The sequence below is a fragment of the Neomonachus schauinslandi genome, chromosome 5 (assembly GCF_002201575.2).
Source record: "Neomonachus schauinslandi chromosome 5, ASM220157v2, whole genome shotgun sequence".
Taxonomy (NCBI): Eukaryota; Metazoa; Chordata; class Mammalia; order Carnivora; family Phocidae; genus Neomonachus; species Neomonachus schauinslandi.
Genome location: NC_058407.1, coordinates 158,312,334 through 158,339,700, shown reverse-complemented (window position 1 = coordinate 158,339,700; position 27,367 = coordinate 158,312,334). Strand labels below are relative to the sequence as shown.

Here is a 27,367-nt window from a genome sequence, read left to right as displayed (position 1 = left end):
ACTTGCTCCTTGTTATTGGAGCCTGGGCCGCCACCCAGGCCCACGTGGGGAGAGAACTGCGCCTCTGACGGGCAAAGCATCTCTAATCGGAGGCCGGGTGGCGGGTGCCCAGCTGTTCATCGACAAACAGCCTCTAAGAGGCCCATTACACACACAGAGAAGCAGCAAGGGGGAGACTGTTTCGGGCCCTACAGGGGTGTTTCTGCTTTCGTTCTGAGGCTCAAACGCACATTAGCAACAACGCAGGCGCAAGTCATTCCTCTCTCTGCGGTGGCCGACAACAGAAAGCAGGCGTGTGTGAGCGCAATCACCACACAGCCTGGGCCTCCTGGGATGACCCCAACTTCATGCATCTCCACCTCATGTGGATAACGGCACCTTCTCCAGGGCATAACAAAACATGGGTCTAAGGGTCTTAGGTTCTAAGCCTTTGCAAGAGAGTTCAGAGAACATCTACAAATCATAAAACATCCTTCGTCCAACCAGGCAGACTGACTTTTTGCTTCAGTAAATAAGCGTGTTCTCAAAAGCTCACCCCTGATATCTCAAATGTCATCAGTTTATATTCTGATGCAATGAAAGCATATATCAAAGCAGGCTTTAATTCAAGATTAATGATATGATTATCACCTTTTGGCTAAAAGGGTCTTGCCGTGAACATGGCTGGACCTCGAGTTCAAGTTTTCTCGAAAACCCAACTTCACACCTCAGGCTCGATCCTTTCCCAACTCCTGATATTGTCAGTACCATAAACAGCATGCAGCATCCTCACCAGCCCCAAGAGAACCACTCCCATCGGACACCAAATCCCTGTGTCTCTACAACCACCTCTGTGCACCCCGCATCAACTAGCTTTATTTCCGCACAAGAAGAAATACAGACAACCACCTGCGTGGCAACCAGGGTGCACCCCTTTAAATAAGTTCCTGTCAACCTAGCAAAATGCAAATTTTAAAAAATAATAGAAACAGTAATCACATCAAGGGTGTGTACGAGGTGCCAGACTCTGTTCTACCTGCGGTACAGATACGGTAGTTGGTTCTTGTTATTCGCAGTAGTTTTATTTTATGAAGTCACCACAAACATGGAGTTAGTGAATACTGAAACTTTGTTCCTAGGGGAAAATACAGGATTTGGGTCCTGTGAGCCTCTCATAACATTTTCACCAAATGATCAATACAGAACCCTGCTGTGTGTGTGTTTCTTTTTAAAGGCACCTAATTTGATACATAGTTGAGACACTGACATGGAACTCACACACCAGCACTCTGTAACTCAGGCCTGAGGGAAGCTCATCTAACACATGTTTTTTCTCCCTTAAGAGACATCATAGCCTTCTTACATTTAGGAACACTAGAGAGCACTTCAGCACCATGCCTGGTGGCCAGTTTAAACAGCAAAATCACCAACAAAAAGCATAAAAATGTGGAAGACACGGCACTCAGTATACTTATGGGGTAAGAGCTAAAATAAGAAGGTGGAGTATTCCCTTGTTCTACCACAGCTGGGAACGTGTATTTGGTATTGGGCAACCAAAATTTTTTGCCACTCTGCACTTGTCTTTAAATGACCACAAAAGCACTGTAAATATTTAAAATTTACGAATAAATTTTCGTGAGTAGGTGAATTCATATTTAGGGAACCTGTGAATAATAAGGATTGACTATGTTAAGACATTAATCTTCCCCAACAACCCTATGGGGTAATTACTTTTATTATCCCCATGTAATAGATAAGGAGAGTGAGACACAGAGAGGGTAAGTAACTGGCCCAAGGCCACACAGCTGGTATGGTGGTAGGGCTAGGGTGCAAACTTAAGCAATCTGGCTCGAGAGTCTTCACCACAACAAAGACAATCTCTACAGCTAAGCGAGAGGACATTAAACCTGGCCAGCTTAGACATTGCTGGTAACTCACAGAACCTTTTCAGAAGTAATATGAAAATAGAGAAAATGCCATATGCTTGGTCTTCCCCTTAGTGAGCCCATTCTGGCAAATCACTCTTGACCAGGAACAACAGGTCAGTGTTCGGTCATAACAAAACCCTGAAAGCAACCCAAAAGTCCAACCCCAGGGAATGGAACCTGGGATCCCACGCAGCTGAGATCATTATGAAGAGTCTGTCCAAACGTGAGGAATTGCTTGTGATCGGGGCGGGGTGGGGAGCAGAATAACAAAGGGATGTGTGTGGTTAAGTGCAAAGTTGGAAAAAGGTGTGTTTGTGGACGCGGCATGGAAGGTGATACACGTGAAAATCCAATCATGTTGAGGAAGGAGGGTGGCATTTCGGGTGATTTCTTTGTTTGGTTTTTAAATGTTTCTTTAGCTGTTGCTACATCCATCTTTTCAACAATCATGGCAGGAACATTTATTATAGACTTCTTATCTCCTGCCGGCCTTGGAAGCCTGGGAGTTGATTGTTGGGCGGGCAACAGCATAAAACAGAAGGAAAACACAAGTCACTAAGAGACGCTTTCCAAACACAGCCATCCTTGTACTCTCTGGAGCCAACCGCCAAGGGCTGCAGTGGGCAGCAGCAGGCCCTGGGGAGAGAGCACAGGGAGCCCGGGCCCTGGGAGGGGCCCAGAGAGTGGAAAGTCTGACCGCCCAGCCACAGGGTGCCTGCCTCTACCTCCCTCCGGAGGCCGCCCTGTCTCCTGACGCTGCCTGGGTGCTGACAGTGATGTTCCGCTCGCTACGCGGGATCTGGGGCTGGTACTCCGTGTGTGCTTCTCTTTAAGCAGAATGATTGATGAAAATGTGGATTTATGAAACTGATAAATGAGGAGATAATTATCCAGACTGTGAAAGGGATCGCTGAAGGAACTCCCCGGCTGCAGATGAGCCGACAGTGATACGCACTACGCACGTGGCATCAAAGAAAAGTGGTGTCTTTTTTTTTTTTTTAATTGATAGCCTGCTTTGCGTAAAAAGCGGGCCCTCAGTGCAGGGGATTCAGGAAACTCAGACACGGTCCCTGCCCTGTGGAAGATGGAGCCCCTGCCCACCTGCTGCCCCATCATACCCCTAGTCTGGGTTTTGCTGGCTTCAGAGCAGGGGGCTCATGCCTCACACTACGGGAGACTCTCCGTGTGTCTGTCTATTCTCCCTTCCTACCGCGGGCATCAGACCCCTGGATATGGGGTCTGTGCTGAGTGTGAGGAATGCTCTCCATACCTGTTTCTGGAACAAGTGGCTCTAAGGCACTTCAGGTCTAGCAGGGGAGAGAAGACATGGATGCGCATCCTAACACAGCTCCCGTGGACCCATGCTCATCACTGGAGCCTTTCTGTCTGAGCCTGTAGCGACCTGTGGGGCCACCTATACACAGCTCTTTGGACAGAGAGGAAGTGGGAATGTGACAGGGGGACATGACTGGGGGGTCGGGGCACGAGAGGGTGCAGCCAAGCGTGAGGGGTGGTGGCGGGTTGCTCCTGGGCGTGGCCATGCCTGGGTCGATGGCTGAACCACCTCAGCCTCAGAGCGCTGTGGTTGCGATGACCAGGCTAGGTGGCCCCTCGGACCTCAGTCACCCCAGAGGCCAACTGAGGGCTTCTCCAGGGCTCAAGCATTCAAGGAATATCTGGATGTCAGCTCAGGGAGAAGGCGTGTTTAGCATTAATATGGTGATGGTGGTGACGACGATGACACCTGGGTGTTGTCTCTCTTACTCCCTCACTGGTCCTACCATTGGCTTGTTTTACAGATGAACTTGCCCAAGGTCACAGAGCCCAGGAAGCGGCCAAGATTTAAATTCTAGTCCTCGAGGCTCCAGAGCCCATCTCCCAGCCACACCATTCTGCTGTTTCTTGTCTCCTCACCGCTTATCACGCCACAGGGCCTCTGAGCAAGGGGAGTCCGGATGAGGAGCAGTGACTTCCAGCTGAGGGCGTCCTGGAGGTGGTGGCATTTGAGACCAGCCTTGAAGGATAGAGAGGTGAAGGGCAGTGGTGCAGACAGCCTGCTGTTCCTCCCAGAATGTCGGTGCTCACGGGCTCTGGGAATCGCCCTTTAAGGATGTCAGCATCCCCGATCCGTATGGATGGAGATCGCACAGTGTGAGGGATGAAGCTCCTCACAGGAGGCTCTCCCATTTCCTTAGGTTGTGTGACCTTGGGCAAGTCCCGACACCCCCCGGGCCTGTTCCTCTTCTGTAAAATGAGATCAAGAGTGCCTCGACCTCTTTGGGGTGTCATGAGGATGGAATGGGGTACTGGGCTGAAGCTCCAACTCAGAGACTGGCCCATGCCAATGACCCCCTGGGTGCTGGTTCTCCCCTTCCTTCTCTGCCTGAATTTCCTTTTGGGGCAGTGGGTTCACTTCTCTCATGGGTATTTTTTTCCTATACGTTTCCCTCAAACCACCTTTTCCAAAAAAGAAATAATACCACTGCTGGACTCCTGGATCCGGTCCAGCCTCCAGCATCTAGAGGGATGTATTACAGCTCCTCTCGGCTGTCAGCCCTCCAGTACTTGGCCCAGTCTGGTTGATCTGTTGTTGAGTGAATCTGTCGGGCGTGATTACGTCTCTCATGAAGGTGAGTGACCAGAATCACTAAGGATCCTCCGGGGGGTTTGTGCAGGGGTGACTCGGGGCTGTCACATCCTCCTCTACCTCCCCTGGTCCTCTCCTGGAGCACATGATCATGTTCTGCTTCTTCGGGCATAGTTATAAATAGGTGGCCTTGTGCTCACCTGCTGCTGCCCAGGGAGTTCCTCAAGGGCAAGGGCAGACACCTGTTCGTTTTGCCTCGCCAGCAACTCTCCCCCATCTTCCAAACTGAGCCTCTCGGATCCCCTTTCAGAACCACTCCATTCCTTCTCTTCTCCATATGGTTTGGGTAACATCCACTCCACCACCCAGCTTAAGGAGGTGGCCAAGGAGTGGCCCGTCAGACCATGCCACCTCACCAGGCACGGGGGGCGATTGGCTCGGGGCTGGGGCCAGGGCCCACCTCAGAACCTTTGCCAGAACTATCAAGAAGGAAGTGCTCTCTCCTCCTCGAGGCAGGATGTAAGTGTGGGGCCACCGGTGACTGCCTTGGCCCCCCGTGAAGGAAGTACTGGCCTCAGGTGACTCCAACATGGAGTCAGAGCTGAGTACCTGGATACAACTATGCCTGAAGCTGGATTTCTCACTTTCCTGAGCCAATAAGTTTCCTTATTGTTTAAGGTCTATTTACCTTGGGCTTCTGTCGGTTCGACCCCAGAAGCACTAACTAACAAAGTCTGTGCCTTCCTCATCACGATGTTCTTCCCACCGGTGGCAGTGCTAAGCACTGAGAAGGCCCTCAGCAAAATCCTACTGAATGAGTAAAAGAATAACATCACAGGCATCTGTGGTGGCTACGTTCTGGGCAAGTCACTCCTGGGAACTGGCTCCAGTGATTGCACACACCCCCTTTCTCAGGTCACGGGGCAACCCGGATCAGCAGACTGGGTTTTCATTTCCCTCTGTGCACACTATACAGCCCAGAGGCTGGTTTTCTACCAGGTCATACAACTAGATCTCCAATAAACTGCAGTTTATTTCCACAAAACCCCTCGTCATGAAAGTGGCAACTCTGACAGGTTTCTCCCTGCCTGATTATTTATGACAATGTCAAACCAAACAGCAATCAGAAAGTACAGCCCAGCTCCCCCACTTCCTGCCTGGATGACCTTGGACACATGGCTCACTGCTCTGGGTCTTCTTCATCTGGAAAACGGGTGCAAGGAGTGTAGCTACCCCTCATCAGGTAGTGGGAGGATATAATGAAATGATGGGAGTGAGGCGCCTGGCCACGCGGGAAGCACCCCAGAGAAGGTGCCTCTAAAGCAACACCCAGTGATAGCTTGGGGAGCCACCCACTTTTCATGTCTCTATCTGGAGGTGTTTCCAGCTCTACCTTCTGAGCTCCTGTCATCACGCCAGCCCCCTCTCGGTGACAGCGCATCCCCCAAATTTTATGGCAACTCGGCTTGGACATCTTTTTTAATTGCCTTGTGCTACAACCTTGTCTCTGGATATTCTCCTCTATGCTATCGGCTGGTGCCCCTTTGATTGTGCACTTATTGATCTGCTGATTAATGAGAAGCAATTTGCTCCTCAGGAACTATGACAATGTCCTCCCAGACAAGTCACACGGGTATGATTAAACAATCACTCAGGTGTTCGGTGGCACCATCTAGCCTGCCGGGAATGGAATAAAAATGCCCTGCTCCATGGCATTAATGATGATAAAAACCCCTTTGGGCTAATCAGCACGAGCCTCCTACTACCGCAGTTGGAGCCGCCCCTGGGCGGGGGAGACAAGCACAGGGTGGCTGGGCACAGAGGACACGCTGCCTGGCGCTTCTAGCCGCTCCTACAGTTTACCTGTTCAAGAGTTCGCCACTAGGGGTCGCGCTGCCTCAACGGGGGCATCTGGCAACGTGGGCGGGCGTTAGGGATCCTGGGCATCTTGGTAAAGGGGTCGGTGGGCAGGAATGCTGAACTCCTGTAACACCAAGGACTAAACCCATCCATGCAACATGCCAGTGGGGCCCCACCTGACAAGCACAGGGAGTCAGGCCAGTCAGATGAGGGCTGAATGCACATGCAGGATGACAACAACCCCCCCCCTCCCCCCCCCCCCCCCGCCCCGGCTCTCTTGCCTGCAAGACCCCAAAATCATTCCCATTAACCCCAAGGCCCAGATTAGGGCCCCATCCTCCCCACTCCTGCAGGTCTGTTATAGGGGCCTGCAGCATTCTCCCCGTTATTTTGTGTTTTAATCTGAGTGCATTACCAACATTTTAAAACTCCGGGGATTTCAAACCCAAATCCAGATTTCCAGCTTCTCCAGCAACCTTGGAGGATAGGGACCCCTGGGCCCAGGCTCCCACAAACAACAACTGGCCTGAGCTGACAGAGCAGCTGGGAAGTGAGAATCCCAGGTGTCCACCGTCTCCACCGAGCTGGCTTCACTCACTGCCCGGCCCCTCCTCGCATCTGAATTTGCAAACCCAGCTTAACACGCAGCCCGAGGCCTGGTGACAAACCACAATGAACTGAACGTGAATTTCCACGGGCCCCGGGAAGGCAGTGAAGAGGGGACGCCTCCTTCCAGCCAGATCACACTGCTTTGCCCTCGGTCACCAAACACTGCATCTACCGTAGGATTTTTCCGGAGCTAGCATACCAGAGTCAAAATGAGTACCAACTTAACGTTAAATGACATATTGACCAACTTTAAACACAGATGGGAAACGACTCCACCTTGATCTAATGAGGCATGATTATAGGCTCAGATTTCACGGGCCCGTCAGAGCCTGGAAGATCACAGACAGGGCTATTCAGGTGACTAATGCACAGGACCTGCCACGTTAGAGGTTTTCCATGACAAAGCCACCTTCTCCCAGAATGGCAGCAGGGAGGCGAGAGGTGGTACTTACATGTGGAACGGTTTGCTACAGCTCAAAGATGCAATTAAATCAGCGAGTGGAAAAATGGGAGCTGGGATTGCAGATAATATTCCGAGCCCCTGAGTGGAAGCTGCCTGCATCCCATTCCTATGTGAAACAGAGCCTGCATGCTGTTTAATAAATCGAAATAGGGTTTTTATTTGGCTAATATGAAGGGCTGCCGTTGAGCAGCTCATCTTACCGGTTCCTCTGCTGAAGCAATATTAAATACTCATCATGTTTCTCATCGAAGTCTGGCACCATGTCCTTAGTGTAACCCTGAAATGAAGAAACAGAGCAGTATGATACAGGAATGTGGGGAATTATTTACGGAGGCAGGAGGCTGAGAGGCAGAAGCTGAGCTTGACAAAGGCATTGCTCAGGCGACCCAGAGCCCCAGAGATGGTCTGATGGCCCCGTGGGTCTTGAGCATACACAATCAACATCTACGGAAAGGACAAGGCTGGTTTCCTGGTCTCGACACTGTTTGTTCTGCCCATGTCCTATAAGATCAGGAGCTCGGGCCAAGATTTGAACTTTAATGTTTTCTCCACACTCATTATTTAGTTACCTGAATGATCATAACCAGATGTAACCCAAATCAGTTGTTTAAAGGAGGGATCTCATTTTTCTCTTGCCGTGGCAAGAGAAATGCATGCTTATTAGAACACAGTCATTACAAAAATATATGACCCAGACAGTGAGGGCTCCTTTAAGAGCAGACACTTGTGGGCTTAGGCCTCCTCTTCAGGCAACAGAACTCTGGATTTCCTCTAGAGAATCATTCAGCTCCCGTTTTTTCAGTTCACTGGCTTCCTGAGAGGCCCTTGAAAGGTCCTTTGTTGGCCTCTTGGGTTACATGACCTTGGCCTTGGCCTTGCCAATCAATACAGTGCCTCCCCCAGCCACAGTGATTCACTGATCTGTGGATGAGCCCTGGGCCAAACCAGGCCCTTGAAAGTCAGCCCTAGGACTGTGCTGATCCTCTTGGGGGAAGAGCTGCTCTCTTTCCACTGGGGGGTAGGCTGATGAGACGCAGGCCTGGAACTGTCTGAGAATGAGGTCAATAACTGAGACAGCAGGTGCACTGAGAGATTGAGAGAGATCCTTAATGTCATGATTTGACACCTTGGATCCACTCATTTCTGAAGAAGTATCTGCACAATTAAGTTCTTGCTTTAGAAGTTTCTGCTGAGTCTCTGTCATTTGCAGCCAAAAGAATTATGTCATATATACCATAATCTGATCATGAGAGATAACCCCTATTATAATTTTCTACAGCTTTATGGAGGGATAATTAATGTCGACTAAATTACACATATTTAAAGTGACATATGTATATACCAGTGAAACCACCATTATAACTTGAAATATATTCTCCCAGATGTTTTCTTTATCATATACATACATATTTATAAATACACACACCGACACAGACATTCTTTCTTTTTTTTTTTTTGAGAGGGGAGAGAAAGAGGGAGAAGAAGAGAGAATCTTAAGCAGGCTCCACCCCGAGCGTGGAGTCCAACATGGAGCTCAATCTCACGACCCTGAGATCATGACCTGAACCGAAATCAAGAGCTGGATGCTCAACCGACTGAGACATCCAGGCGCCCCCACAGACATTCTTTTAAATAAAGATAGGATCACAGTATAAACAATGCTTTGCAATTTTTTGTTTCTTTTTTTTTTTTTTTAAAGATTTTATTTATTTGACAGAGAGAGCACAAGCAGACAGAGAGAGAGGGAGAAGCAGGTTCCCTGCTGAGCAAGGAGCCTGATGTGGGACTCGATCCCAGGACCCTGGGATCATGACCTGGGCCGAAAGCAGCTGCTTAACCAACTGAGCCACTCAGGCGTCCCGCAATTTTCTGTTTCTTAAATAACTTTTTTGCCAAGGGATGGATTAAAGAGACAATATAGGCTTGGTTCTGGTCACAAGTTATGTGGATTAAGTTTTAAATGGCAAGTAAGACATTTGCAATAGAAATGCAATTTGGGTGAAAATCCTAACTGCCACCATGGGGAGAAGAGAAAAGAAAATCCCCATCATTCTCTTCTTCTCAAAATCTGGCTTTCACACCATTATTCTACCACAATCCTAGCCACAGGTGACCCATAACCTCCTTAGCCAACTATAACAGCTCTTCCCATGTTCATCCTTTTCGATTGCTCTGGGCTGACCCCCCATCCATCCCCAAATTCTCCTTCAGCTTCTGCAGTTGCTAATGGGTCTCTTTCTTCCTATGCCTTGTCTGGCTTCCTTTTCTCCTTGGCCTCAGTTAAGGATGGTCACTGTCTCTGTCCATTTCACCCCTCTGGGTCTCTCTCCCCATCTTCCCTTTCCAGTTACTAGGAAATGGGCCCTCTGGATGGAAACCCAAGGTCGCTCCTGGTCCAGTGCTGACAGCCCAATCCCCTTTCTTGTCCCCTTTCCTGTAGGACTCCCGTTGTTGTTATCTGCTTGCTGGTCACCCCATTTCCCGCAACCACCACTCCCCCCGACATCCCCCTCTCTTTGGGCCCACTTGGGGACAGGATGAAGTACTCCCATCTTCTCTCCTGTCCTGGTGTCCCTGAAACCTTGGAGTTTTGCCAGGGTTTTCCTGCTGGCTCATCTGGCCCAACAATCAGGAAGTAGGGACTCCTAAGGAATGTAAGCAAACAAACTAGCAATAGCTGACCCTAATCGTTTACTTCCCTGGCTTCCTGAGCTGCCCAGAGGTGACTTTGTCCTCTCTGGGACTGAGCCCTGCCTCGCCCTGAATGGGAGAAAAGCGCATACAACCTCAGCCCTCAGAGAGCTGCTTGCAGGACACTGGGTGTGGGGAGGATTCTCAGTCCCTTCCAGAATAACGAGTCCGATGTGGTGCATTTCCATATACATGATTCTCCTTTGATCTTCGCAAGAGCTCTTAAAGTGGTTATTATTACCCCATTTAAGATACAAAGAAACCCATCTCATGCATCTTCCGGGAATAGGCATCCTACTCCACGGCAATGTACATAACCATTTTGAAATATCAGAATGACCACTGATATATTATGGTGTGGAATGGACATTCAGTGACATTTTTAGATGAAACACGAGGCGACAGAGAGATCTCAGCTCCTGAGGGCTGCCCTGGGCTTGCACCTCAAACCCTCCGAGAATGCATTTATTGGCTCTGACAGGAGGGGGGATGTCACCACAAAGAATTGAACAGCACAGGCACGCATCCAGCCAAACTTCTCCCCAACCCCGTGCTTTTCCAAGCTTCTCATATGCTAACTAACGTGCACACAGATCGCCTGGGACTGTGACCAAGTGCAGGTTCCGGCTCAGTAGGATTGGGGAGGGAGGGACCCACATCTGCATTTCTTTATTTTTTTTTTAAGATTATTTATTTGAGAGACCGAGCATGAGCGGGGGGGAGGGGCAGAGGGAGAGGAGAAGCAGGCTCCCCGCTGAGCAGGACCCCACCCTGGGGATCATGACCTGAGCCTAAGGCAGGAGCTTAACTGACTTGAGCCACCTGGGCGCCCCCACACCTGCATTTCTAACAAGCTCCCAAGCAATGCTCCTGGGCCACACTTGGAGTAGCAAGTCCTGAGTCTAGCCCACCTCTAATCAATCAGTCTCTGAAATTGAGCTGGGGAGAACGTGAGTTTTGAGACCAGGCCTGGCTCCCAATAGCAACACTGGCATTAGTTGACTCCTCTGTTAAAATGGAAGTCATAACAGTATCTGTCTGGTTGGATTTTTCTTTCCCGCGCAGGGTTAAATGCGGATTGGAAGCCGTAACAGTGGAAAGGACTTAGCACAGTACCCAGCACTTAGAAAGTTCTCAGTGACTATTAGGTACATTTATATTTATAGAGTTCCATTATTTAAAGAGCATTATCTTAGTTCCTCCCCACACATGCTCATTCCTACCCCACCGCCTTAATCATTCTAATCCCTTTTCCAGAAATCCACCCCATCCTCTCCAGCCTCCACCCAAATCTTCTCCAGGGCCCAGCTGAGTTCCCAAAGTCTCCACGAAGCCTTGCCTTGCCGTTTGCGCCCGACTCCCTTCAGCTCATTCTGAAACCCTGCAATTAGCATGAAATTATATACAATACAATGTGCAATAGTACACAATTAAGTGCTAAGTTGTTAGCATTTAACTATATATGTTGCTCACTAATTATCTGGGAATTTGGAGACTTGGGGGTGGACCCTGAACCCCACTACCTTTGCTGAGCCTCAGTTGTCCTCATCTATAAAAGGGGGGTAAGAAAAGGTGTATGTACCTCCCAGGGCAGCTCTAAGGCACAATTAGGAGAAAAGCAGAAGTGGCTTGGGGTTTTCCTTCTTCTTACCGATTTCGCAGGGGGATTATAAATTCCCGGAGGGCACATCTATGGGGGGGGGGCAGGAGGAGGAGCCTCAGCCTCACCACCATTCAGCTGTAGAAAGGTGAGTGCTAAGGCTGGCTAAGCACCACCTCGGTTCACCCTCGCTCCAGCCCTGGTCAGACGCTGGACACGGGCCCTCCCCAGCACTGCCCACTTGACTTTGCTGAGGCTTTACGTGTCCGGCTAGCAGATGGAGCCATTTGCCTTGGAGGCACCCCGTGAAGGTGTGAGAAGCTTGTGAAGGGCCAACTTTATCTTCATTGTCTTGCAGCAAACATCTATCAAGTGCTTACCCTCGGACCCACTGTGTGTACGTGCCTACAAGCCGTACTCAAAACCACCTGTCAGGGGCCTGCTCCCCACGGTCCTCTCGTGCTTGGGATGAATGCTGTGCATCCAGTCAAGCAAACACCCACTAGCCTGGGGTCCCTAACATCGGGGATGGCCTGCAGGCGGTTCTAGGAACGCCCATTCAATGGCATGCACGAGGGTATTCTGGGAAGAACATCTGTAATTTTCAACAGATTACCAAAGGCATCGGAGACCCCAAAAAGGAGACAAATGATGATAATGAAATGTATAAAATGGGATGCCAAGGATTTGAATGAGGGTCCTGAGAAGGCTCCCCAGGGCACGGCCAGGCCCCAATCTCTAAGGAAAACCACCGGATACCCCAAACCTGACCACTTCTCCCCACCTCCCCACCACCACCCTGGTTCAGGCCCCCTCACTGGCCTCCTGCTCCTGCCCTCACCCCTGCAGTCTCTTCTCCCTGCTGCAGCTCGGGGGTCCTGAGGAGAGCTATGTCCAGTCATGTCATTCCTCTGCTCTGGACTCGGCCATCAGGGCACTGGGCCTCTGATCCACCTACCACTGCACTCCTCCCCGCCCCGGCCGCCCCCCCTCCCCATCCCAGGACCCCTGACACTCAGCATGCTCCAGCCTCAGGGCCCTTGACTCACCAGTCCTGCATGCTGTGCTCTTCTCCCAGTAAACACCCAGATCGCTCACCTCCTTCAAGGCTTACCTTCTCAGGGGGCGTCCTCCCCGGCCACCCTACTTAAAATTGCAAGCTGTGCGTCACACCCCCACTCCCACTCTCCACTAACATACTATCTCCTTTATCTCATTTCCTACACCTTTTATGTATTGATTCCACAGAGGCAGGGACTGGGTCTGTTTTGATTGCTTGTGTATTCCAAGCCCCTAGGACAATGCCTGGCGTGCAGGACGCCCTCCCTAAATACCAGTTGAGTGAATGAATATGTAAGGACGCATTTGAGCTGGGATGTTTAAAGCTGAAATATTTTCTGGGCCACATGAAAAGGGAAAGGCACCGGGTAAAGGTTTGGGGGCGGGGAGGGGGCTTGACAAAGCTTGAAATGTTCACGGACGGGCTAGAAGTTGGGTTTGACTGGAGGTGGGTGCGGAGGCTGCTCGAATTAGCTATGGCGAAGGGTCTAAGGAGTTTGGATGTGACACGGACGCAAAGTTGTCCCTGCTGCTACTGTCATCCTCATCATCCTTATCCCGGACGCTGGCCCCAGAGACAACACAGAACCTTATCAATGGCCAGACTATTCATTCTCTTTGGGGGAAAAATGGAGTTGGAAAGAAATGCCAAGAATCAGTTATGCTTAAAGGTGCTCAACAGAGTCTATATTTCAGGGATCACATACTCCTCTGAGGCCAGAATATTGGAATTCTCCTAAACAGGGCTGATTTAGTGAGTGCCTGCGTGTGAGCTGCATTTCCAAGCAGCTCAGAGCTGCGGAGCTGGTTTCCAGGGCTTGTGAATGCTGGGGACCTAGCCTTGCTGGGGTCAGGTCCCAGCAGAGAAGAACAATAACTGGATGGTTTAATAATGAGGCTGTGGAAACACCATGTCTTGGGGCCTTGCAGAGTTCACAGAACAACCCCCCGCCCCCGCCTCCCCCCAGGCTCATGTCCTACCTGAGGAACAATTTAGGAGAGGAGCAAACACTCCAGGTTACTGGGGCCCAGCTCTGCAGGCTGCCTTAGCTGCCATTGTTTATGCTCTCTGGGGGTGTTTATTGTAGGTGTGTGCAGTAATGCTATGTTCTGGGATCAGTATGCCCATTTTACAGGCTCTGAAAGCTGAGGCAAATGAGTAGAGCTCACGTACATTTGTTGTGTGTATCGGCTCAGCGTCTATCATTTCCTTCTGGTTACATCACCTCAATCTTCCCTTGGGAAACCACTTCTCCTCCACTCTCAATCCATGTGGTACCCTGGCCAACCAGGGAGCTCCATCTCCCTGGCCATGTGATTGGCTCAGGGCTAGGCCAACAGACTCAGCTAAGGGATTGGCTGGATCTGTGGGAAAAATCCCCCAGGCCTCTTCCCCTGGAATTATTAGCTGATAGGAGCAGAGAGCTACAAGGGCCACCACGAAGAAAGAAGTCATCTCTATCAACTGATTAGGTTCACCATTATGAACATCCTTGTATGTTCCATGGAGAGATCTGTCCAAGAGTCACACCAACACAGAGAAAGCTGAATTGAGGACAGACCACATGGAAACCAGATCCTCTTGACCACGTTTAATCCCCCATATCCAGCCATGCCTGAAGCCAGCACTATATTGGACTTTTTAGTCACATACCTTTCTTACTTGGGCCAGTTTGAATTATGTGTGTGTGTGTGTGTGTGTGTGAGAGAGAGAGAGAGAGAGAGAGAGATTCACAACACCTGAGTGAGTTCTGGCTGGTGCAGCAGTAAAATAATACTCAGGAGTGTCTAAATCCAAAGTTTGTCCCATGACCTAGGGCTCAGAGAAGAAAGTAGAGGATTAAAATGACATTCCTTGGGACGCCTGGGCGGCTCAGTCGTTAAGCGTCTGCCTTCGGCTCAGGTCATGATCCCAGGGTCCCGGGATCGAGTCCCCCATCGGGCTCCCTGCTCAGTGGGGAGCCTGCTTCTCCCTCTCCCTCTGCTGCTCCCCCTGCTTGTGCTCTCTCTCTCTCTCTCTGACAAATAAATAAATAAAAATCTTTAAAAAAAATAAAAATAAAATGACATTCCTTAAGGAACGTTCTCAACGATGGCCCTAAACCCACCCACAATGAGAGATGATCCAAATGTATTTCGAAGTACAAAACTCCTATTCTCCCTTCAAAACCCACCCCCAGGGGCCAAATGCTCTGTTCTCCTAGTGATCCTGTTCTTTATGTCCCCGTGCTGTGTAATCCTTAATGCATATTAGTTGAATGAAAAAGGATTGTTCTGAGCTTCCTTTTTACTGTTCTTGCTAACATATCAGGTGTCCTCCCAACCTCAAAAGAGGAACAAAAAAACATTCTGCATTCAGTATGTTACATCATGAAGGAAGCTAAAGCATCAGCTGATACTACCCCCCAGAGGCTGGAGTGAAAATAAGGCAAGGTACAGCAGCAAAGATTTGAGCTTCTCATGCCCTGGGTAGCCTGGGTTAACAAAATCGTATGCTCTGCACACACCAGATGGAGAATCAAAGGAAGAATTTGGCTTATTTCTCAAATACCTTAGACTTACACCGATTACTGCACTACCCTGCTACGTCCCATTATTTATCGCTACCAACACATACCTGGAGATTTTTATACTTAATGCCAGGGTTTGTAGGACCTCGATGTAGATCTAGAATTAGGATTTCCCCCGGTACTTCAGGACACAGTAAGCTGTATCTCTATGAAAATGTTTTTCTTACATACCTCGTGAAAAAAAAAACCATTTTCAATACATATCTGCTAGAGAATAATTAACATTTCTTTGAATTTTCTTTTTATTTCTCAGAAAAGTTTTCTTGTAAGATTGCCATGTGTGTTATAAACTATCTTTCAGGCTGGCAAATACAGATTTTTCTCTTTTTAATCTTGAATGAGTTTACTTTAAAAAAGGAAACTTTATATTAATGCCATAAATGGAAAATCATTATCACTTGCCATAAATAGAAGGCAGACATAAATACGGACCTACTGAAATAGCACACACTTTACGAGCCACCTACCGCGCCACGGAAGTACGCGAACCGCACGCTGGGAAACTCTACACAACCCTGCGAGGTGGACAGCACTGACCTCATTTTACAAATTCATTTGCTCGCTCGATATTTATCGAACGCCTCTTCTGGAGACACACAGTGAGCACATCAAAGTCTCTGCTATTACATTTTAATGAGACGAGACAAGCAATTAAAAAAAAATAAGTAAATAGGCAGTATGTCAGATGGTGCTAAGTGCTGCAGAGAATGGAAGGCAGAGAAAGGCAGGGGGGAGGGGGGACGAGAAGGGCAGGGGAATGGAGAGGGAGGTGCTATTTTAGCCACAGCGGGTCAGAGACAGGCTCTGGTAAGGTGACATTCAAGAGGAGGCTGAAGGAAGTGAAAGAGAAGGTGCGGGAATCTGGACAGAGGGGTTTTCCGGGTGGCAGGAGCAAGTGCAAGGCCCTGAGGTGGGAGCATGATGGCATGTTTGAGGAACAGAGTGAGCAAGGTGGGGGAAGTGGGAAGACTGGGGTGGGATGGGACAGAGGCTACGGTGAGGACTCTGACAGTACTCTGAGGCACCAGGAAGCTCTCGGAGGTTTTGAGCAGAGCTGACATCACGGTACCTAGGTTTTAAGTGAGTTGGGATGGGCTGCTCCCACCCTCCTTCCTGAGGAGAGCTCTGGAGGGGGCTTAGGCCGGCGGGGCCCCTGAAAGCAGGGTCTGCAGCATCAAGGGAAGAAAAGAGGCCTGCCTGCTTTCACACTCGCCAGGCTTGTGCTAAACTGATTCAGGTGGCTGTTATACTGGTCAGAGCCTTCCAATCCCACGGGACTGGCCACTTGGCCTGATGGGAGGAGAGGGGCGGCCTAGCTGGAATTTTCTCTTCTCTGATCTCTGCCGCCACCATTTGATTTGCATCAAGAACTTTTCCTTCTAAGGGAATGAACCTCCCACAGAGCTCCTCCATCCCCTGATTGCCAGAAAGCATGCTCACCCCTCAGGCAGGGGCCACCCCCAGCCCCCTGAAGAGGAAGGGCACTCAGAGGCCCCTTCCTATTTATTCAACAAGTATTCCTTGAGCTTGCCCTGTGGGATGAGCACTGCCTAGAGACAGGCAGAGATGAATGGAATCTGGCTCCACCACCCTCCCTGACCTCACTCCCACCCCCCCACCCCAGCCTCATAGCCCTCTGACTGTTTCTCAGAGAAGCCGAGCCCCTGCTGGAAGGTTTCCTTCTTGCTTGTGGGCATGTGTGGCCCTTCCTGGGGCCCCTCCCGATTCCTTAGGCCTTCTCCTCTCTGAAAGTATCCCCTTTGGGGAGTTTGTGGCTCCCCCCGCGGGGGCACCAGAACCAGGGGAACATTCCAACGCTCACTGCTGTCCCTCTCGGCCCCCAACCAGCGCCTGGCACACACAGGGAGCTCGCAGAGTATTGTGGAAAGGAAGGAACAAGAAAGAAAAGAAGGAAAGGAAGGCAGGAAGGCAGGATCCCTGTCCTCAAAGAATTTAATGGGGCAGCCCCTGAAAGATCCCCTGCCATGGGATCATTGCCACCAAGAGGAGCACGAGGGCCAGGGGCCAGTGGGGGGAGTGGCGGATGCCTGGCGCCACTCAGGGACTGGGTGGGCTCTACGGAGGAGAGAGTACAGCACTGACCTGCAGGGGAGCTCACTAGGTCGCCAGGGCAGGGCATCCAGGCAGGAAACAGGGCGTGCAAAAGCTCAGTGCAAGGAGCCCCGGGAGCTTGTCTGCGGGGTGGGACGGAGAATGCTCAAAGCATGTTGGTCTGATCTCAGGGGATGGCGAGAAGGACCTGGCCTCTGACATTTCAGGTCTGCTTTAGGCTGGTGAAGGGCAAAGCCCACTGTGCCAGTGACAGGTGCTGGGGGCCGGGTGCACCCCATTCCCTCCCTGACCGTGTGGGACCATGCTCCTTTCTTTCCCTCTCTTTCCCCCCACGTCCCCCCTCCTTCCCTTCCTCAGGTTTACTACTTTCAGGCTTACTGAGCCCCTCGAGCCCATGCCAGAACCAGGTCCCTCGCCTTCTGGAGTTGACAGTCTAGGGAGGGGGGCTGATTTTAAACAAATGAGCCCACCACCCAGTATTACATCGTCTACCGTCCCAAGCACTCTGGAGGTGGATGTGGAACACCTTTAAGGGGGACACATGACGATGGCAGGGAGGTAGCCAAGGCTTCATGGACAGGCGACATAGAACCAAAAGGTGAAGGGCAAACAAGGTAATTTGGGGCAGAGAGCAAAGTAGGCACACGCGTGAAGGCCATGTGGCAAGAAGGCGCAAAGGACGGGAGGGGCAAGGACGCTCCGCGGGGCTGGAGCCACCAAGGGAAGGGGAGCGGAGGACGGCGTGGGGCTGAAGGGCCGGGCCACCAACGCCATATGCCCACAGCAAGGAGTTCTGCCCCCAACCCCGACCACTGCGGAGCCACATTGGGTTACTGGGGCAGGGGGGGACATTGGAATCAGAGGTTGGAGGTGGCCAAGAGTGGGTGCTGGAAGCAGGTAGAAGGCTGCTCTGGGTATTCCGACAAGAGGTGTCAACAACATGGAGGAGGCAGGGAGAAGGTGTTTTCAAGGCGAAGGCGCAGGGCTGGGGGACATGGGGGAGGGGAGGCACTGAAGCCCTGCAGTGTCTGGCCGGTGTAACGGGGGGACAGCGTTGCCATTCTTGCGACAGCTGGTGGGCAGCAGGGCCGACTTTGGTTTGGGGCAGCCGTGTGGAGATGCTGAGGCACCCAAGAGGGGTGGTTCATGGGCTGGCAGCGGGGTGTCCAGGTTTGGGAGTTCAAGACTTCATGGCACAGTGAAGACGCCCCTTCCTCCCTGCTCACCCCCATCCCAGGCGGGGTTACGCCCTCCCTCCGCAGTGTTCCTGACACCTTCTCACGGACTGCTCTCTGTCGGGGAGCACTGAGCCAAGCCACTGTGGATGCCGCAAAGATGACTCATTCTCACCCAGGTACTGGGACTGGTGACGGCTGGCAGCTCACAGCTGGGCCCTTCTCAGGAAGAAGCCAGGTGATGCTGGCTCTCAGATATGGGTTGATGCCAAGAGTACAAAGACCCAGGCACCTTGCCTGAACTGGGAACGTCTCTGAAGCGTCACCCATCTCCAGAGTTCCCTTTGGGATTACCTGGGCTGCATCACCATTCAACCCTTCCCTCTGCCCAGTCCCACTTCCCTCCTCCCTCATAGGTGTCATTCCAGAGACCCCACCCCCACCCCCCACAACATATCTCCCTCCCAGAGTCTGCTTCCTCGGGGGACCAAGACAGTACATCTCTCCTCCTTGACCATGAGCTTCCAGGGCAGGGCTGAGTCCTATTACATCAAAGGACGTGGATAAATGCATTTTGGACAGCATGAACAATCAGGACTCAGCCAGAACTTCCTACATGGTCCTGAATGCAAACAAGACAGACCCAAGTCCCAAAAGTATGATGAATTCCTTGCACCATAGGACCCGATTTTTTTTTTAAAAGATCTACTTATTTATTTGAGGGAAAGAGAGAGAAAGAGAGAGGGAGAGTGTGAGCAGGCAGAGAGGCAGAAGGAGAGGGAGAGCGAGAATCCTCAAGCAGACACCTCACTGAGCACAGAGCCCAATGCAGGGCTCAATCCCAGGACCCTGAGATCATGACCTGAGCCAAAATCAAGAGCCAGTGGCCCAACCGACTGAGCCACACAGGCGCCCCCACAGGACCCCATTTTTAATTCTGACGTATGGTTGCCATGGAGGGGTATGACACAGGCCCTTAATTCCCAGGTCTTCATTTGACTGCTGAGCAGCTGGGAGGGGTGGCTGGGACTCGGCTGTGCAGCCAGATGCCTGGGTAGGAAGCCCATCCTGCTTGGGTGAGTGGCAAATGGCACTTGTGCCTGAGTTTCCCTGGCTGTCGAACTGGGGTGATGTTCTAGCAGCCTAGTGCCTAACAGCCAAAAAGCGAAAGCAACCTGGCTCGTCCTTCCGTGGATGAATGGAAACAGGGTGTGCTACCTCCGTACAAGGGAATGTCCTTAGGCCACAGAAAGGAACGCTGTGCTGACACATACTACAATGTGGATGAACTCTGAAAATACTATGTTCAGTGAGAGAAGCCAGACATTTACATGAAATGTCCAGAGCAGGCAAATCCACAGAGACAGAAAGCAGAGTAATGGACACCAGAGCCTGGGGGTAAGGAGGAACAGGGAGTAACTGCTATGGGTACAGGTTTTTATCTGGGGTAATGTACACGTTCTGGGACTAGGTGGCGGTGATGATTGCACAGTGCTATGAATATGCTAAACACCACTCAATTGTACACTCGAACATGGTAAATTTTGTGCTATGGAAATTAGTTCTCCATAAAAAAACAAAGAAATGGGGATAATGAAAAGCATCCCCCTTATAAACATAAACCTCTCAGAATACGGCCTGGCATAGAATGGATGCTCGCTACGTGTTAGCCATGACGACGATGCTGATTAGAAATACTGAGAAGTTTCTAACTCCAACGGCACACACTCTGAGTGCCTGGTGGACCCCGGACCCAGCTCCCTGAGCTACCCCTGAAGGCACCTTCTATCACAGCCAACACCCACCTGAAATTCACATGAAGATGACGTAACCTTTTTTAAGGACGCCACTCTCCTGTGCCCACGTGGGATGTGGCTGAGCTAAACTGTTTCTGGGGAGAGCAGCTGGGTGTAGGATTTGGTCTGCCTCCAGAGAGGGGCTGCTATCACACCCTCAGAACAGGCGCTGGGCTGGTGACAATCACAACCCTGGTTGTGCGCCAACCCTTGGACGTGGCGTTGCGGCGGGGGGCGGGGTGCCGGCAAAGAACACTGGCAGGCTGGTGGTGGAATAAGAGGCCCAAGGATAGAGGGAGCCAGTCTGTTCTAATAAAAATAGCGTTTTTATAATGTCTTGACCGGTGTGTTTGTCAAAAGGGGATGACTTCAAGCTGGCGAGGAGGTCTAGGAATAGAAACTGGCTGGCAGGGAAAAAGCCCGGCTTGCCAGCTGCAGGAGAGAAGGCATTTCGTTTGTGCAGGAGGAAAGGAAGGGGCAAGGAGGGTCTCTTCCAGCCCCTACAGGAGTCTGTGTCCTGTCCCGGGGTGGGTTCTAAGAGTGGGACAGCAGCTCACAGGTTCCATGCTCTCTCAACTTCCTCCTCACTCCTTACAACCCACAGCCCACCACTGAGCTTTGCTGCAAAACAGATCTCTGTGGTTCCCCTCATCACAAACCTGCCAAGGCTGGAGAGTCAGGGGGCAGAGGCACTTGGAGGGGCCAGGTGGCAGACCAAACAGAACCCTACATAGCTTCGATCTACTCAGACTCAGCCTCTTCACTCCTTGGAAGACTCTGGAAAGACACAGGTGCCTAAGGATGAACATACAAAATGCTAACGCTCTCCCACTGGAAAATGGCTAAATAACCCACAAGTTAAAAAAAAAAAAAAAAAAAAGACCTAGGTTTATTTGTAACACCAAGGATGGATCTCCAAGACATAGTTCAGGAAGGATAGTTACAAGTTACAAAAGCACATCGTGGAACAGCACATTCATTATGACATCATTTTGTTAAAATACATACACTCCCCAAATACGACATATATTTTACAGATACGCTTGGGTATATGGAGGCACAGAGAAAGGTCTGGAAGGATGCATGCATGCCAAGCTCCTGACAACAGTTACAACAGAGGGGTAGGCTGGGATTAGGGAAGGGATGGGAATTGGCAAAAGGGATTTTAGCCCTGTCTAGAAGCTTAAAAATAATTTTCTTAAGGAAGTTGTTTTCATGTATTATTTGCATAACTAATGACCTCCACCCATCCTACTTCCCTTCTCAAAAAAGAAAAAACAAGGGGTGCCTAGGTGGCTCAGTCAGTTAAGGCCTCTGGCTCTGGATTTTGGCTCAGGTCATGGTCTCTGGGTCAAAAGATCCAGCCCTGCTGGTCGGCTCCATGCTGAGCGTGGAGCCTGCTTAAGATTCTTTCTCTCCCTCTACGCCTCCCCCCGCAAACCCCCCACCCCATGCTTGCTCTCTCTCTCTCTCAAAAAAAAAACAAAAACAAAAAGAAACAATGGTTTCACTTTCTAGATAGATGAAGCTTGACATGGCTTTCCCTTTGAATTCTAGATTTTCATATCCAGTTGCCTGCTCGAGGTCTTGACAGGTTTTAAGCTGAATTCCTGGTCTTCCCTCTAAAAGCTGCTCCCACTCCTTCCCATTTCAGGAATTAACCAATCTTTGTTTTCTGGTTGCTCAGACAGAACCTTAAAAGCCCTTCTTGACTCCTCTCTTCCTCTCCCACCCATAGCCAACCCAACAACAAATCCACATGGCTCTCCCTTCACCATGCTCAGGATCCAGTACCTTCTCTGCACCTCCGCCACCGCCGCCCCCAATCCCAGGCACCATCACCTCCATGGGGATTCTGCTGGAGCCCCCAGCGATCTCCTGCTTCTGCCCCTGCCCCAAAGTCTATTCGCTGCCACACACAGCCGGAGAGCACATGCTGTTAAAATCTGTTTGGTTCTGGCCCTTTCCTGCTCAAAATGCTCCTGTGGTTCCCTCCTCACTCAGATGAAAGCTCAAGTCCTTCTAAACAGCCACAGGGCCTCCATGACCCAGCCTTTCCCCCTGTGTCCTTGCCTCCCACCCCCCTGCCCCCCTAACACAGCCACATAGCCTCCATTCTTGGGACTCTTGTCCCAGCTCTCTCTCCCTCTTCCTTTAGTCTCTGCTCCCTTCTCAGGGAGGCCATCCTGAGGACCCCCACCCCCTTCCCTGCTCTATTTTTTTTTCTCTGACACTCTTCACATTTCACTTATTCATTTGCCCAGGGTCTGCCTCTAACCACAGGGACACGAGCTCCGCGAGGGTGTGGATTTGTGTGTTTCTTCACCGCAGAATCGACAAGACCCAGGACAGTGCCTGGGACACAGCAGATACTTGACACATATTGGCTAAGTCCATGTATGAATGAGCAAAGTTTTCTCTGTGGCGTCCCCGTCACCCCCTTTGCTCCCAGTACCTCTTCTTTGCTTCTATCACAACAAACTACTTGCTGGTCCCTCAAACTCCTGTATATGTGCATGTGTTTGTACCGGTTCTTTTTCGCCTGTTACCCCAATCCTCCTACCCATTCATTGTTCCAGCTTCAATGTCATTTCCTCCTTGAAACCCTGGCCAACCCATGTTCCCCTCGCTATCCTGTTGGCTCAGTTACAGGCTTTCTCCTCTGGACTCCTGTACTTTCTCCTTGTTCCAGAGTTGATAAACTGCTAACCATTTATAGAATCGATTACTCTATGCTGGCCACATAGTGTTTACACGTATTATCTCACTGAATCATTATAACAACCGATAAAGTAGATATCTGTATAATCTCCACTTTACAGTTACGAAAACTGAGGCACAGAGAGTCACCAGTTAAAAAGTGAAACCCCTGGAATTTGAATCGAGCTTTATTGGACTCCAAAGTCTGTGGTTATACCCTTAAGTATCAGGTCCTTCCACAAAGCTGTGAGTTCTGTAATGGCATCTGCTGAGTCCCTAAAAAAGGCAAACCAGCCAGCCAAAGATCTCAGAGCCCAGGGCTGGAGCTGGACCATGGTGATGACACAAGGTGGTCCTTGAGCTCTGTGGCCTGAGACACTGGCCAGCCCTTACCGACCTCATCATTGAAGCTGACCTGGGACAATGTGGCCCAGTGTACGGAGCATGTCGTATTGACATGAGCTTGAGCATCAGACAAAACCACGATCAAGTCCTGGTCCCTCTACTTACAGGCTGTGTCACTTTGGGTCTCTCTTTCATTTGTAAAATGTGCAGGGGGACTCTGGACATCGGCCTGTCCCATGGCCACAGGTTACAGCACTGAGACTCACACAGGCCACGTCCAGACAGTACGACCCTGCCACTCACTGCACATGCCTGGACCAGGAGCAGGCCCCTGACCCAGGCAGTGCTGCTAATCCTGGGGAACTGGGACTGACAGGCTCAGGGAAGATCTGGCAGCTCTCTTAAAAGGAGCAAAGTGAACTCCGGTGTTGCTTGTGGGACTACTTTTTGCAAGGCGAACTGAGAAAGAGAGAAAACTCATTTGTTCCAAGTGAGAAGAATGACAGATGCTGACAGACATAAAGATAAGAGCCACTGAGAGAGGGTTTTCTGGGACCCTAGAAGGTCGCAGGCTCTGGTTCATCATTCTTGACGCCCAGATGCATCCCTACCCTTGGCTTCTGTGAGATGCCCACACAGCAGAGTCTTTTTTTTTTTTTTTTTAAAGATTTTATCCATTTATTTGACAGAGAGACACAGCGAGAGAGGGAACACAAGCAGCGGGAGCAGGAGAGGGAGAAGCAGGCTTCCTACTGAGCAGGGAGCCCAATGCGGGGCCCGATCCCAGGACTCTGGGATCATGACCTGAGCCGAAGGCAGACGCTTAATACCTGAGCCACCCAGGTGTCCCCCCCACCTTTTTTTTTAAGGTTTATTTATTTCCCAGAGAGAGAGAGAGCGAGTGTTGGGGGTGGGGGGTGGAGATAGAGAAAGAGGGAAAGAAAGAATCCTCAAGCAGACTCCCCACTGAGCACAGAGTCCGACTCGGGGCTCGATCCTAGGACACTGAGATCGTGACCTGGACAGAAATCAAGGGTCGGCCACCCAACTGACTGAGCCACCCAGGAGCCCCCACACTGCAGAGTCTTTTTTTTTTTTTAAGATTTTATTTATTTATTTGAGAGGGAAAGAGAGAGAGAGTGCAAACGAGAGCACAAGAGCAGGGGGAGGGAGAAGCAGGTTTCCCGCTGAGCAGGGAGCCCCATGTGGGGCTCAATCCCAAGATGCTGGGATCATGACCTGAACCAAAGGCAGACACTTATCCAACTGAGCCACCCAGGCGTCCCTACACTGCAGGGTCTTTTAATGAAGTAATATAGTCCTTCTTCTGTTAAAGCTAGATTGAAGGGTTTGTTTTTTGTTTTTAAATGGAGTCCTAGGTAATGTAAATACTTACCCTGCAGACTTGTTATAAGAAACAAAAGTAATATATGAAAAGCGCTTACCTCAGTGCCTGGCCTGTGGCAAACAAGACCGGGTACGTGGTTGCTAATATTATTATTATAATCAAGCCACAAGGACATACGATTACAGGAACTGGACAAATTAATCAACTTTGCGCAGTCATCTAAATTACTCTTCCCCTGAAGGGTGGCATGCCATGGGGTTTTGTCCTTGGTCCTATCCCAAGCTATCATTTTATCAATGGCTAGATCTGGCCGTTGAAGGCTGCTTATGCAGTCTGCAGATGACATTCAGATGGGAGGAACATGGAATAAGCTGGATGACGGAATCTGCATTCAGATCAATTTCTACAGGCTAGAGATGGATCGAGAACAGCTTGATAGAGTGCATCACGGCCAAGGTAAAGTCCTGTACAAGGAGAGGAACGGGGAGAGAAGTCTGGCTGGAGGCAAGTTCATGAGACAAAGACGGAGCTTCTCGCTAATGTGCTCGGTATGAGCTAACAGTGTGGTGTGGTTGCCAGAAACTACCACCACCACAGCACACGCTACGTGTTAGAAATTCATCAGAATAAGAGGAAGGGAAACAACATATTTGGGCACCTACTGTGTGCCAGGCCCCACGTTAAACTCTTGATGTACTGTTTTAGTTTAGTCTCATGAACCTGGGAGGTGGGTATTATGATCATTATTCCCATTCGACAGGTGGGGAGGCGGAGGCTTAGAGAAGTGAATGGACTTGACCAATGGAGTAGAGAGCAGAGTTAGTATCTGAACCCAGTTCGTATTAGGAACTGCACGCCATCTCTATATTCTACGTGGATCAGTTCATAGTTGGAATGTTCGGTTTGGTTCCAACATAGTGTATTTTTAGAGAAAGATGAACTTGTTCAGATGAAGGTGACCAGGAAGGTGAAAGCTGTAACAAGAAGTCACCTTGAGGTTGAATCGAGTTGGGAAGACCGAGGGCAAGTACACACATCAGCCTCTCCTGCCCAAGCCCACAGAAATGCCCCCATTTAAAGGCCATAAGGGCATGGGAAAATAAGGAGGGGTCCTTCTGGCAGATTAAAAATGTCGAGATATTCCTAAGAAAGGGATGGTAGACAGAACTGGATTAATGAAAAGAAACACGGGCCAAATCCGAAGCTAGGAAAGCCTGGTATAAAAGGGGAAGGGAGTCGTGAGCTGTTCCAAACCAGGAGGCGACTCGTTCTCCGGGGAGAGGAGAGGGACTGAAGTCGGAGTTCAAGGACAGGGATTGCAAACTCCTGTGGGGGCACCAACAGGTAGCTCTTTGGTCCACCTAGCTTGGAGGATCTGTGACTGTGGGTCTCTGGGATAGAAAAGCAGGACATATCCAGGAGGAAAAGGAAGATCCTGTGCTCAGAAGACAAACTATTAGCACCTCACTTCTTGTAGCAAGTTCCGCACCTCTGACTTGATCACTGGCAGCTAAAAAGAAATGCATCCAGGGGCACCTGGGTGGCTCAGTCAGCTGAGCGTCTGACTCTTGATTTTGGCTCAGGTCATGACCTTAGGATTGTGAGATCGAAGCCCTGCATCAGCCTCTGCGCTTAGCGTGGAGTCTGCTTGAGATTCTCTCTCTCCCTCTGTCCCTCCCCCACAGCTCGCTCACTCTCTCTCAAAAAAAAAAAGAACTGCATCCACAGAGGAGAAAACAGGAGCTCACAGAACACAGAAGAAGCACATATTCACAAATCACCAAACGTTCCAGGAAAACTCACGCCATCAAAGAGAGGGGCCAACTCAATTAACAGAAGAACCAACAACCAAAGCCTAGGGATAATGATGCAAATAGAGACATTTTAAGTATATTTAATATTCTTAGAGGGATAAAGGGGGACACTGTCTCCATCAGACAAGAATAACCTAGAATGGAAAAGAATTAATTAGAAATCATGAGTGAAAGATTTAATCATCAAAATAAAAAGATCAAAAGACAGTGAAGAGCAACCTAGATACAGATACAGAGAAAATCACTCAGCTGGAAGATCAGGGAGAGGCATTTACCCAAAACGCAGGATTAAGGACAAAGAATACTGGCAAAAATATAAAAGGCTGTTAATACCCACTATTGGTAAGGTTGCAGGCATTCTCAAATATTTTTGGTAGGAATGTGAATTAGGTTTTTCTTATGAGGGTATTTCCAGATTTCTTGCCACTGGAGCCAAACAAATCTCTGCTGTTAAGCCAAGGGTTAGCCAATTACAGCCTATAGGCGAATCTGGCCTGTCACCTATCATTGTAAATAAAGTTTTATCGGAACACAGCCACGCCCCTTCATTTGCATATTGCATATGGCTGCCTTTGGGTTACAATGACAGAGCTGAGTAGTTGTGCCAGGGACAGTGTAGCTTATGAGGCCCAAAACACGTATTATCTGACCTTTTACAGAAAAAGCTTCCTGACCCCTAACTCAAGCCATTATTAGTTGGGTTTTCTGTTACGTGCAGCCAAATACCTCCCAATGGAAACAATGAATAGAATTGTACAAATAGAATGAGG

The 27,367-nt window shown here is 50.0% G+C and overlaps 1 protein-coding gene across 1 annotated transcript in view; it reads right to left on the bottom strand.

Annotated features, from left to right (window-relative positions):
* KATNIP (katanin interacting protein) overlaps positions 1 to 27,367 on the bottom strand; it is a 180,817-nt gene that overhangs the window by 123,993 nt on the left and 29,457 nt on the right. The window contains exon 3 of the mRNA XM_044915093.1: positions 7,627 to 7,703. Within this exon, the coding sequence (XP_044771028.1) occupies positions 7,627 to 7,703 (77 nt within the window). The remainder of the gene's footprint in view (positions 1 to 7,626; positions 7,704 to 27,367) is intronic.